General features: G+C 41.0%; 1 protein-coding gene across 1 annotated transcript in view; it reads left to right on the forward strand.

Annotated features, from left to right (window-relative positions):
• The window catches only part of slc12a5a (solute carrier family 12 member 5a), an 89,862-nt gene that overhangs the window by 75,754 nt on the left and 1,073 nt on the right, over nt 1-13,035 (forward strand). Inside the window, exons 7-25 of the mRNA XM_035661496.1 lie at nt 1,064-1,311; nt 2,006-2,217; nt 3,641-3,808; nt 4,040-4,138; nt 5,426-5,483; nt 5,599-5,773; nt 5,913-6,031; nt 6,333-6,431; nt 6,579-6,698; nt 7,711-7,815; nt 8,157-8,325; nt 9,097-9,292; nt 9,879-10,048; nt 10,299-10,430; nt 10,732-10,839; nt 11,321-11,446; nt 12,113-12,306; nt 12,564-12,578; nt 12,803-12,936. Of these exons, the coding sequence (XP_035517389.1) occupies nt 1,064-1,311; nt 2,006-2,217; nt 3,641-3,808; nt 4,040-4,138; nt 5,426-5,483; nt 5,599-5,773; nt 5,913-6,031; nt 6,333-6,431; nt 6,579-6,698; nt 7,711-7,815; nt 8,157-8,325; nt 9,097-9,292; nt 9,879-10,048; nt 10,299-10,430; nt 10,732-10,839; nt 11,321-11,446; nt 12,113-12,306; nt 12,564-12,578; nt 12,803-12,936 (2,647 nt within the window). The remainder of the gene's footprint in view (nt 1-1,063; nt 1,312-2,005; nt 2,218-3,640; nt 3,809-4,039; nt 4,139-5,425; nt 5,484-5,598; nt 5,774-5,912; nt 6,032-6,332; nt 6,432-6,578; nt 6,699-7,710; nt 7,816-8,156; nt 8,326-9,096; nt 9,293-9,878; nt 10,049-10,298; nt 10,431-10,731; nt 10,840-11,320; nt 11,447-12,112; nt 12,307-12,563; nt 12,579-12,802; nt 12,937-13,035) is intronic.

A 13,035-nucleotide genomic window follows, 5' to 3' on the forward strand; every position in this document is an offset into this window, starting at 1 on the left:
CCACTGTTATCAACATACCAGTGTGGTTTTTTTTTTACTCTTCCATTATTCTCCTTCTGGATGCCTCTAATGGATATGCAGAGTTTGATCATGCCTGGAGGTTAATTCTGTCTTCTGGGTCAAAGCTGGCTTAGTTTCCATTGTAAAATAACAATCCCTGCAGAATTGTAAAGAGTGGATCTGGAGAAGGCTGATTTGAATATGTTTCATCCTTCCACCCAAGCCAAGAACACAAACTGATGCTGCTATTTTAGGAAGCATGAACAGTTCACAGTGAAGCAGGAGATTTGTTTGCCTAGTGATATGCTGTTCTTAGCATCCGATCAGTTTCTCCAGCCAAATGGCCGTAATGAGCCATGACTCCCTGCTCGTTCTTGTCAATTTTATTCCCACTGTATGGTGATTTAACTGTTTTTGGGTGGAAACCAAATGATTATTTAAAAAAGAAGATATTCCCGTGCTTATGTAACAGCTTCGCGATGAATCATCTAAAGCTGATGACAGATACTGACGGGCTAATTAGGGGGTTTACCGTTTTCTATATGATGGGACTATTTTTAGATTGACCCGTAGTAAAAGTGTAATAATGGCAGTTCATTTCAAATATTAATACCATGCTTGAGTTCTTTAATTAAGCTGAATTAAAATAGCAGAGCAGAATTATATGTGCTGCTCCGAGCTCCAGTAGAGGACTGTTAATGTGAGCATCACATGTTTTCACACTTCACAGAGTTGTCCTCCTCACTTACCTCATGCTTTTCTCACCTCTCTTTTATTATATTTCAGCTTTTTTTTTTACCCAGGGTGAGATTTATTAAATTCAGCAGTAAACAATAAGCTAGAGGAGAAGACTCATGACCTGAAATCTGCCAGTTTAAATCCCCAGACAGGCTGGGGAAAAGTGAGGAGGGATAATGGATGAGTAACACTCCCTAAACAACTACCACCAAGATGCCCTTGAGCAAAACTGAGATTGTATGGAACTTTTATGAGAAAAACGTAGCTGTGCTTTCCCTTGATATAAACAGGGAAAACAAACACTAATATAACCCCTCTACTTCAGATCTACATAGCACCAAAAGCAGCCATCTTTCCCCTGGAAGGCTTGGAGGGTGCCGAGGCAGAGGCTGCCCTTCTGAACAACATGCGCGTGTACGGGACCATCCTGTTGACCTCCATGGCCACGGTGGTGTTTGTCGGAGTGAAGTACGTCAACAAGCTGGCCCTGGTGTTTCTGGCCTGCGTCATTCTCTCCATCCTGGCTGTCTACGCCGGAGTCATCAAGACCGCCGTCGAGCCTCCCATATTCCCGTAAGCAGTGACCAGTCCAACAGAATATAAGCTTGGCCACAAAGTATATGCATAACCCTGACAGCCAGGCAAAGAAACACATCTGGGCACATACAATACACAGCTAATATACAAACACACAGTCTAGGTTTATAACTACAATCTGCACTGATTTCAAGGCTTGGGAATTAATAAAACTGCAGTATTTTAATGGAATTTATTTCCCAATTAAGTACTAATTGATTGATTTGCAGGTCTAAAGACTTCTAGGTTAAAACTGAGCTAAACTAGGTTGCCAGTAATTTTATTGTTTCAGTGTGCTGTTAGGTGGAACCTGCGTCATTAAGATGCTGATGAGTCAACAGTTGTATATAACCCAGACATCTACTTTTTACCTGACTTTAACACATTTTGAACCTAGACGTCACATCACAAAATCAATGCTCCCTGGTGAGATTGCAAAAAAACAAAAACAAAAATTATTCAACTAAGTACTTACTGAAATCAGTTTAGTTACTTTTTACTATTTACAGTTGTAGGGCTGTTGTTGTGCTGGATATAATCTAATCAAATTGTGGGAAGAATGTGTGAAATCTTGTGATTTAAGATAATGCATCTTTACTAAAAAAGTCAAAACAAATTGTTAACACCAAACACACACAACAGCCACTACAACAATTCTCTGACAGAGCATTTGTGCTTTTCTTCCTTCCAGTGTGTGTCTCTTGGGCAATCGCACTTTAGTGTGGAAGTCATTTGATGTGTGTGCCAAGACCGTTGAGACAGCTAATGGGACAGTCACCACCCAGCTGTGGAGCATGTTCTGTGACTCACCTCTCCTCAATGCTACCTGCGACAAGTACTTCACAGCCAACAATGTGTCTCAGATCCAGGGCATCCCGGGGGTCACCAGTGGAATTCTGGCAGGTTGGTTCATCCGGTTTGGATCTGTATAATGTTTATACAGTGAGGACACAAGTACACACATCTATGTGCAGAACACAAATATGTATTTCTTTCTGTCTCTTGTCTTAACATGTTGCTGTGACAATTTACTGGTGGCTTTTTCTCCTCAAAGGAAAAAAGCTTTGCCAAATTGCATTGTTGTCTGTCAAATGGGGAAACATAACAGTGTGAATAAGTGGCTGCAGTTTTTTTGCAGGGAAAACTGATATATTTTATATATATGAGTGACATATATTTTGTTTTAACCATATACTTTTGAGTAAACATTTACTGAGTTTGATAAATTGGATGAGAATGTCTTTTTATATCTCTTATGTAAAAAGAAGATATGGGAATTTGCAGAGATGTGGACTCAAGTCAGATTCACCAATTTGATTACTTAAGACTTGATTTTACTCGACTTGCATTTGGACTTAAGCCTGATACCTTCCTCCAAGCAACATTAACCCTATTAATTCCCAGACAGTCAACAAATAATTCCCTAGATCCACTTTGTTCAAACTAAACTGACAGTAATCAAGCTGCAGGAGAGAACCACGTTACATTACTGAGCCCCAGTTGGATAATTTTTTACCAGACAAAATTTTGTACACTCAGGCTTATTTTGAACCACTGTACAGTAATGATATGTTTACACTGAGTGTTGCAGGTTTCCTCCCTTTGAAGTTTATCCGAAACAGGATGACAAATAATGTGTTTTTTGAACATTAAAGAATCTAAACCCATTCAAGTAGAAACCCAATATCAATGTATGACCTGAATAGATCGTAATATGGCCTCTTTAATATATTATTACTCTGTTATTAAAATGTCATAACATTTGGTTAAGAGCGCATGATTAATATAGTGCCTATAAAAAGTATTCACCCCCTCAAAAGAACATTAACTCAAAGTAGATGTAATGTTTTTGCACTAAAAAAGACACTAATGTCACAGTTAATCAAAGACTTCCTAAATGAATTGGCTGCACCAATAACTAATCTGTTGATTAGTGTCAAACACACCACATTAAATCTACTTTGGGATTCACTGTTGTAAAATAATCAACCAAAGTTAGCCCAGGTCTTTTGGAGCCGTAAGCACGGGTCTAATTTAGCCCAAAACTACAAAATAACATCTGGAGTGTGTCTCTTTATCGTTTATTGTAACACAAACCTAAGAGCATCAAAGTTACTATGTAAAAGTAGAAATTATTGATAACTGGAGAGCTAAAGTAAACCTGTTAGTGTTCACTTGAATTAAAATGCAATCTAAAATTACATTAACTAGGTGGCAGTCTGGAATAAAAGCTTGTTTATGTCCTTTTTTAAAAATTTGGTTTTGTCTTCATGAAACATTCACTCAATTCACTCTTTTCTTCCCTTCATCCTTCTCACCCATCCAGAGAACCTGTTCGGAACCTACTATGAGAAGGGGGACCTGATTGCCAGACAGAACATGGACTCAGCGGAAGACCAGGACGACCCTCTGACGAACTCAAACCGCTACGTGTTGGCCGACATCACCAGCTTTTTTACATTGCTGGTCGGCATCTACTTCCCCTCTGTGACAGGTGACTGTGACTGTTCCTATGATTTGTATTAATTAAATGATTTATTAATGTTAGGGTGACAGTTTGTATTGTTAGCACTCAGAGGTTACAGAAACAGCTTTCTGTATGACACCTCTGTGTTATCGATGTAAAGGAATTGATCGATATTCTGCTGCTTCTAACACGCCCCTGTGTTTGCATGTGTGTAAATCTCCTTGACCTTGATAACGTTTGTTTCGACTATCTATTCAGGGATCATGGCTGGCTCCAACCGCTCCGGAGACCTGCGTGATGCCCAGAAATCAATCCCCATTGGAACCATTGCAGCCATCACCACCACCTCCACTGTCTGTATCCTCCTACTACTGCCCCCTGCAGGATAACAACGGTCACTGCACAGTTTTAAGTTTAAAAGTTTTAAGTGTTTAAATGCCAGTTTTCAGCCAAATATTATATCAGTAGAAGATTGTATAAGTTAAAACCTACTGATCAACCCAGAGAGGACACCATAAGTTAGATATACTCGCCAGGATTGTTTGTTACATAATTCCTAATTAAGACCTAAAGTATTCCAGCCAGATAGTCACTCAAATGTTATTTTAAGCTCAGTGATGTTATGTCAGACACCACTGCTCCAATGTTGACAGGACTTGAAGGGATGATGCACTGTGGTGCTTTGCTCTGCTGCAACAAAAACACACTGATTGGCCTGCAGGGAGCATGATAATTAAAGGTCAACGTTTTAAACTGTGAAAGGCCATAACTGCTACAATACAAGTCTGTTTTTCACAAGTGGGACTGCATTGTTTGTCAGATTGGACCAAAGTATGTCCGTGTCATTCATGGGAGTGGACGCTGACTCTCTTTCTCGTTATCATTTCTCGTTCGATCATGGTGGCGTGGCTGCTGAGTCAGTTTGGTGCAACAGGTTCAATATGAGCTCTTTTTTCTTCCAGAATGTTTATATATGTAAAAGATGCTAGCATAACTATGGTACATGGTAATATAAATATTTAAAAATTAAAAAAAAAGTGGTGTGACGTGTGTTTGGGAAACAGCTGATACATGTGGCGCTACCAATTTCCTCCTCCTCACATTCTTATGTTTTAATGACATTTGTCTGTGCAAAAGTTTTAAATTGAGGATTCTTATATCCATAATTATCAACTAAAACATTATTTGGCTGCTATATACATATGTACTTCAAGAGAGATGTTATCACAGGCCTCTGACTCTGAAGCAGCCATCTTGAATGTCTTCGATGTTTCTTGGAGTAATCAGCTTGGGGTCCAAACAAATGTGATTAGGACGTCTAATCACATCACCGGGCTGCCTGTGCAATCATGAGTTAATAAAGAAGAAGGATATTAGTTACAATGTCATTGATCTCTGAGATATTATCCTAAACAAAATTGATTGTCTTTACTCTGCAAATGTAGTTGATTGGTTTATCAGATCATTAAGTACATTTTTAAAGGGTTTAAAGGTTTATCATTTTTATAATCAACTCCTGTCATTTACTAAACATGTCTCATCATAGGAGCATTCATGCTAGAAAATATTTCAAATGTGCACTATTTTAAAAACATGACACCTGTCTATGAAATTCTTTTATTTTCTTGAGCCATAAATTCTTAGACATGTCCAGTGTGGTTCTGTTTGGTGCCTGCATCGAGGGTGTGGTCCTCAGGGACAAGTAAGTCCTATCTTGATGAGTCAAAACAAACAACCTCATAATAATAACTGATTATTGCTTCAATAACATGAACAAAATAAAAAACACATCTCCAACCTTTTCCCATCTCCTTAAGGTTCGGGGAGGGAGTCCACGGGAACTTGGTGATTGGCACATTAGCTTGGCCATCACCATGGGTGATTGTGATTGGCTCCTTCTTCTCCACCTGCGGGGCAGGGCTGCAGAGTTTGACCGGAGCTCCTCGTCTCCTGCAAGCCATCGCCAAGGACAACATCGTGCCCGCCCTTCGGGTCAGTCTGCCTAATTATTTACACTCATAATGTTCCCCTTCCTTCCTAATGATTTTACATACTGTGTGCAATAAGCACTCCAAGCTGACTTACTCTTAAAAAACGGTGGTGTTAATATGTTTCTGTGCTGTCCCCGCAGATCTTTGGCCATGGAAAGGCCAACGGAGAACCCACATGGTCCCTCCTGCTGACAGCTTGTATCTGTGAGAGCGGCATCCTCATTGCTTCCCTCGATGCAGTGGCTCCCATCCTCTCCATGTGAGAACTGAAACAAACTCTCTTAATTCACTGCCCTTTTTCAAGAACCAACAGTGGGAGATTTCAGAGCAGCCAGTCCCCCGCTATTCCTTAAACGATGCAAATGCCAAATTTTATAATCTCAGGATTTAGCTCATCACACAAAAGGGCAGGCCGCTTTTCTGCTTTGGTAATACATATAAATACCAGTGAATGTGACAGATATTGAGACGACATACTCCTTGGAGTGCATTGAGGGTGAAATCACTCTACTGTGTTGCAGTTTAAATTGAGTTTATTTGTTTCTGTGTGTCTCCTGCAGGTTTTTCCTTATGTGCTACATGTTCGTGAACTTGGCCTGTGCTCTGCAGACGCTGCTGAGAACTCCAAACTGGAGACCCCGTTTCAAGTTCTACCACTGGTCAGTTCAGCAGCTACTGAGAAAAATAGCAGCTGAATGTCTGTATTTTAAATATGTTTTCTGTCTTTAAATTAGTCTCTCTGGGACTCTAGCTTTACTGTTTGTGTCTCTCTGTGTCTCTGTCTATCTCTTTATCCATCTCTACAGGACTCTGTCCTTCCTGGGGATGAGCTTGTGTCTCACTCTCATGTTCATCTGCTCTTGGTACTACGCCATCGTCGCCATGGTGATTGCCGGCTCTATCTACAAGTATATCGAGTTCGCAGGGTGAGTGGAGCGCAACCCCAGGAGAGATTGGATTCGTTGGCTGCCTTTGGCTTTTGCTGGTGTTTGGGTGTTTGTGTGTTGGTGTGTGTGTGTGTGTGTGTGTGTGTGTGTGTGTGTGTTGTTATATACTGTATTTTAAGAGTTTTCTGTTTTTCAAATTCTGAGAAATTCGTGTTTCTGGTTATAACAACAGTCTGGTTATAGTCATGTAAGAGTGTTAATTTCCAAGTAAACTACTTGGTGCACTGTAGAAAACAGGCAGATACCATGTGTTACACATAATGTCCTCCCTATAATTATGGGCAGATTATAAGACAACGGGCCAGTCAGCACAACACCCTCCTCCCCCAAAGACTCAAATGATGTAGCTGTAATAGTCATTTTGCTTCTCTTTGAGTGATGTTTTGTAGATAAAGCAGAACTCTCAGGTGCTGCTGTTTGTTCAGAAACTATAGCTATGTTGTTTGTAATTGTTTTATCTCTCTTTGTAGTTGTTTCGTGTCTCTTCAAACCTGTTTATTTAAATAGCTTCACTAATTTTACTGTCTTTTATTGAAATTGTACTCAAGCCTCATTAAACTGTGCAGCTCCTGCTAAAGGATAAAAAAAAAAAAAAAACTTTTCGATTGTATTTGGCTGACAGATTTTAGTATTAAAAGACTGATCAGTCACTTCAAACGGAGGCTCTAGCCCAGGGGCCCCCTGAACCCTCTGGCCCCTGTGCCTGTGTCTGCTAGGCCCGTTCAGTAATCCATCCATGCTTATAATGAGTGGCACAGAGCAATGCAAGTATTTAAGTGCTGTGATTCCCTGTGGTCAGTGACATCATGTTAACTTGACATTTACCAATGATGCCTAATTCTTAATCACATTGCATTATGTCAAACTGTCGTCTAAAAGTAGATTTGTTTCAGTGTGCTGACTGTGTCACTGTTAATTTTTAATCTAGTATGAAGCTGCAAAACAATTGTTTTGACCGGCAAATATTGACTGGCTCTTGTCTGTGTCACAGTGCGGAGAAAGAGTGGGGTGATGGGATACGAGGTCTGTCTCTGAGCGCTGCACGTTACGCTCTCATGCGGCTGGAGGAAGGTCCCCCGCACACCAAGAACTGGAGGTATGACACAATCACACACTGGTCACACATTGTTGTTTTATCCTGCATGTAATTAATGTAGAAATTAACAACTTGTCTGTACACGTTTAACCATTCTCACTTAATGTGATTCTCCTCATCGCAGTCAAGTGTTTGAATTTATATTAACACATCAACCTCACATGCTGTTTTTCCCTGTCTCTCTTTCCCAACTAGGACTTTTACTTGGCACACTCAGCCATTTCTTCCCTCATGACTTTATTTGATTCTTCATCGCTCTCCCTGCCCTGTATTTGTTTCGCTCTACTTTTTTCTGCCCTGTGTTTTCACTTTCTCTCCCCTCTGCTCTTCCCTCTCCTCAGGCCCCAGTTGCTTGTGCTGGTTAGTACAGATACAGAGCAAAACGTCGAGCAGCCTCGTCTGCTGTCTCTGACTAACCAGCTGAAGGCAGGCAAAGGTCTGACCATTGTTGGAACAGCTCTAGTGGGAAGCTACCTGGAGAACTACGACCAGACCCAGCGTGCAGAGCAGGTAGGGAGCCTCAATGAAAATAAAAAAGAAAGCTCTTTCAAATTCTGTTCCTCTGTGGAAGAAAATGTGTTTTATTAAATTAGATCACAGACAAGAAACCATGTCGAGCTAGCTGGCACAGAATTGAACATATCTGACATACTTATCACAGTCAAAAGGTGACATTTATTTTAAAATCCAGGCCCACTTTTAAGTATATATTGGAACAGACATTGCTTTTGATCCCCTGATTTGTCTACATGTGTTCTGTGTAGTGTACAATGTACAAATGTATGAATATGTGGATATTAAGGACACAATATTATTCACTCTGCTAACCATCTTTTAAACATCCTTCGTTCTTTTGAAAGTAAGGTAAAGAACTAGGACAGCCGTGTTCTGCAACAGCACCTACCCAGAAGCTGTTCTTGCCCTTAACTCTTAAATCCTTTATGTGCTGCTATTACTCCTGTCTGTACACTGTAAGGTTATATATACATTGGTATACACCATAGATGGTTGTGGTACTGATAGCACCCCCATGGGAATGCTTGTTTTAATTATTACTTATCACCTAATTTACTTTCATGTCCTTATGGTTCTTCTTGTTTTTCTCACCAAACCAAATTCTTATTGACTACATAAAAATGGCAATGGTATTTAATCAGAAGAATCTGAATCCTATATAAATGTACTTGCGTGTAACAACTTGTGAAGCTGAGTCTTGCACTAGGCTAGCCTTTGACTTGTTGTCTGCACTTTGGTAACAGTTTTTCTCTCTTGTCTTTGTAGGCATTGCGTAAACTGATGGAGACTGAGAAGGTGAAGGGCTTCTGTCAAGTGACCGTGTCCTCAAACCTGCGTGATGCCACCTCCCACCTCCTCCAGGCCAGTGGGCTAGGAGGCCTGAAACATAATGCTCTGCTTGTATCCTGGCCACGTAACTGGAAGCAGGGAGATGAGCACCAGACCTGGAGGAACTTTGTTGGTGGGTCACTGGGAGAGCAAATAAACAAATAATCCATTTAAAAAATGCTGAAATCTCTCGCTTTAGGCAGATTTTGGGTTAGTGTGTTGGAGTGGTGCACTTCTCTGCCATCAAAAACCGTAGGTTTCAAACTCTTTTTATGTCTAGCATTGTCCTGCTGAAGCATCTCAGCAAGACAAAATCCCTACCAGCTCCAGCTTTTCAGACACTCATCCTGCTATTTAACCTCTCTGTTTAGGGGAAAAGTGAAAAGAATAATATGAGTACACCATGAAAGAAAAGAAGAAATATTTGATGGACAGCAGAATTACTCATGTCAAATGATGCAGCAACAAAAACTGACAAGGAAGAAGCCAGTTCCAAGCAAAAATGAAGACAAACATAAACAGAAAAACATCAGTGTCAAAGCTTCCATTAAGCTCAACTACAGCCAATTAGCTACATCAGGAAAGTCATGAAAAAACAAAGTCCAAAACATGTAAAACATTTAAGTGAATCCTGTGATAATAGTTTATCTAATGAAGACAGTTAGTAGAAGTAGTTCGGTTAACAATTCTCCCTCGGTGTGTGTGTGTCTGTTCTGCAGAGTTGGTCAGAGAAACAACCGCTGCTCACTTGGCTATGCTTGTCCCGAAGAACATCGCGGCCTTCCCGTCCAATGGAGAGCGCTTCACCGAGGGTCACATTGACGTGTGGTGGATCGTCCATGATGGAGGCATGCTGATGCTGCTTCCCTTCCTCCTCCGCCAGCACAAGGTACTGTGCAACAGTTAATACTAGAAACTAAAACATTACAAACATATTTCAGTATAAAAAGTAAACAAATTCAGACAAAATAAACACTTTCCTGCCCGATGGACATCATATACACATACAATGTTCTGTTAAGTTCAGTTTGCAGGCAGATGCAGCTCAAGTAGTAGTTTTCAGTAGTTTTGAACAGTAGACACTTAAATAAAGTAGCCACAGAACACGATATGTCAGCAGTGTTGTTTCTGCTACTCAGGTTTGGAGGAAGTGCAAGATGCGCATCTTCACTGTGGCCCAGATGGACGATAACAGCATCCAGATGAAAAAGGACCTGACCACATTCCTCTATCACCTCCGTATTGACGCCATGGTGGAAGTTGTGGAAATGGTGAGTTTTCTCGAGACCAGACTGAAGTTTGAAATACCTGTAAGCACCTATATCAGAAAAACGTCAGTCCCAGTGGCAAGAATAAAATACATTGTGTTAAGGCATCAGTAAGCTTCAGCCAAAGCTCCTCCCCCTGGCACCTTACCAACATTGGAATTGGGGGGTATGCGTCCCAGTTTTGGTAACAGTGGACTAGCATTACACATGAGGGGTTTGAAATGAATATACTGATAAATGAACGTAAAAAGCACCAAAAACAACGCGGATAATAAGAAAAAACGTCTTTTTTCTTTCATCTTAGCATGACAGCGACATCTCAGCCTACACTTATGAGAAGACCCTGGTGATGGAACAACGATCGCAGATGCTTAAACAGATCAAAATGACTAAGAACGAGCGTGAACGAGAGGTAAGAAAAGTTTGTTTATGCCAAAGTTTTGTTGTTTTGAAATTCACTCAAAGGTGCACATGTTAACTTGACACGACTTGATGGGTCGACTTGGCATGGCTTGGCATGATTTAACTTGACTTGACTTAACATGACACATTAGCCCCTCTGGACAAAAGCATATCTACAGTTAAATCGGAGCAGTGGGACAGCATATTTACCCTTTCTCTCAGTGTTGAGTACAGCCACAGCAGCAACTGCTTTGCTTTTGTGCATGACAGCATGATGGTGTTTTGACAGAAAATAAATGATATTGATCTCATACTATTATTACCTACTCCACATTCTTTGTTGAACTTTGATCGCCTGCTTATTTATTTTTTTTAATCATTGAGGTGATATACGGTAAATAAATGTCTTGTAAAAACACATCCCTGAACCTTGCTTGTCATGAATATTGAGCAATGAATATTGTATCTTTGCTTCATCTGTGTCTCTACAGATCCAGAGTATTACTGATTCATCCCGCGGGTCTATCCGCCGTAAGAACCCGGCCGCTGTGACCACCCAGCTGAGTGTGACCGAGGACCCGCCGGCAGCCAGCAAGGAGGAGAAGCCTGAGGAAGAGGTAGACCACAGTTGACCTCAGCTTGAAGTGAAAAGTCTGTTTGTATGACAACCAGAAACACAGGTTTTTAGTTATAAAAGAATCCAAATGATAAACAAAAAGTGGACAATATAGTAGAACACAACATAATGTAAAGCACAACTAAGAATAGTAGTGTGGTGTGATAGAAATACTAAAACTTTCTATAATAAAGGGGAAGGAGAAGCAGAAGAAGCAGACCCCAATGGGAAAATTATTTTTTCACTCAGTTTTTTTTACACACACATTGGAAATGTTGCGGCACCCAGGAGCAATTATGGGTTTCCATCCAGTTTTAAATTTCTGTTGAACTGATTTGGTTTGATTCTCTAACTGCAGGATAATTTTAAGGTAATGTAATATAGATTCACTTTTTTCTCGCCTCAATCACAACCAATGTTACAACAAAAGAACCCACATAATATGCAGACTTAACAACGTAAGGCTTCCTAATCACACTTTTCTTTCCTCCCCCCCTTTCAAACACTGTGGCTCTCTGTGACTTTACCTGCATTCCCACATTTCCACCTCAATCGTGACTCTTTCAACCTTCCATGTTGTAATGTACATGTAAATCCACATCCGTCCTCTTTTCCTCTCGTCTCATAGTCAAAGTCGGCCTCTTCCCCTGTGTCCCCCCCTGCCCAGGTCCAGCTCATCCACGACAACACCACCCCAACCAGCCCCGTAACACCGGCCACCCCGTTGACCCCTGCGGAGGGGGCTAAGAGCCCCGGAGAGCAGGTCCAGATGACCTGGACTGAGAAGTGTGATGGCGAGCCAGCCAAGCCGCCTGGCGCAGCTACCCCAGAGGGCATCAAAGACATCTTCAACATGAAGCCGTGAGTGCTTTGAAATGCTCATTGAACCCTTACCTGTCATAAAGGTGAAGTACCTTCTTGTTCCTGACAAAAAGAGCTTTGAGTCTCCGCAGTCTTTTTTTCTGTACAATAAAGCACAGAGAGAGAGAGAGAGAGAGAGAGAGAGGATGCTGCTAAAGGATTTATAAGGTTTTTGAATTTGGAATTAGGTTCATAAAAAAAAAACATTCATAGTTTAGTACTGATTGTCATGTGTTTCTCTTCCTGCCATGCTGCAGCGAGTGGGAGAACCTGTAAGTATTGAAGTCCCTATAATCCTCATTCAGTCCATTCACATCTCATACTGACCAAGTTGGCCACATGAGCAGCTGAAGATTGAATACTTGTGTGTGAATGAGCATCTGTCACCTCAAACAGCTTAGTATCATAAATGCTTCACAACATGCTTTGAAAAATCACATACCCAGGTCTTAATCAATAGTTTGACCACGTTTTCTGTTGCTTTGTCTTCACTCAGGAACCAGTCCAATGTGCGACGTATGCACACAGCGCTCCGGCTGAATGAAGTCATCATCAAAAAGTCCTCAGAGGCCAAGCTAGTCCTCCTCAACATGCCCGGGCCACCCAGGAACCGGACAGGTGATGAGAACTGTATCCTTCACTGGACAGAAGTAGGTTTACTAAGAGGAGTTCCTCAGATGTTAGAGACACAGTAATTCAATTCAATTCAATTAAATTTTATTTGTTTAG

The sequence above is a fragment of the Morone saxatilis genome, unplaced genomic scaffold (genome assembly GCF_004916995.1).
Source record: "Morone saxatilis isolate NCDOM2014 unplaced genomic scaffold, NCSU_SB_2.0 Contig18, whole genome shotgun sequence".
Taxonomy (NCBI): Eukaryota; Metazoa; Chordata; class Actinopteri; family Moronidae; genus Morone; species Morone saxatilis.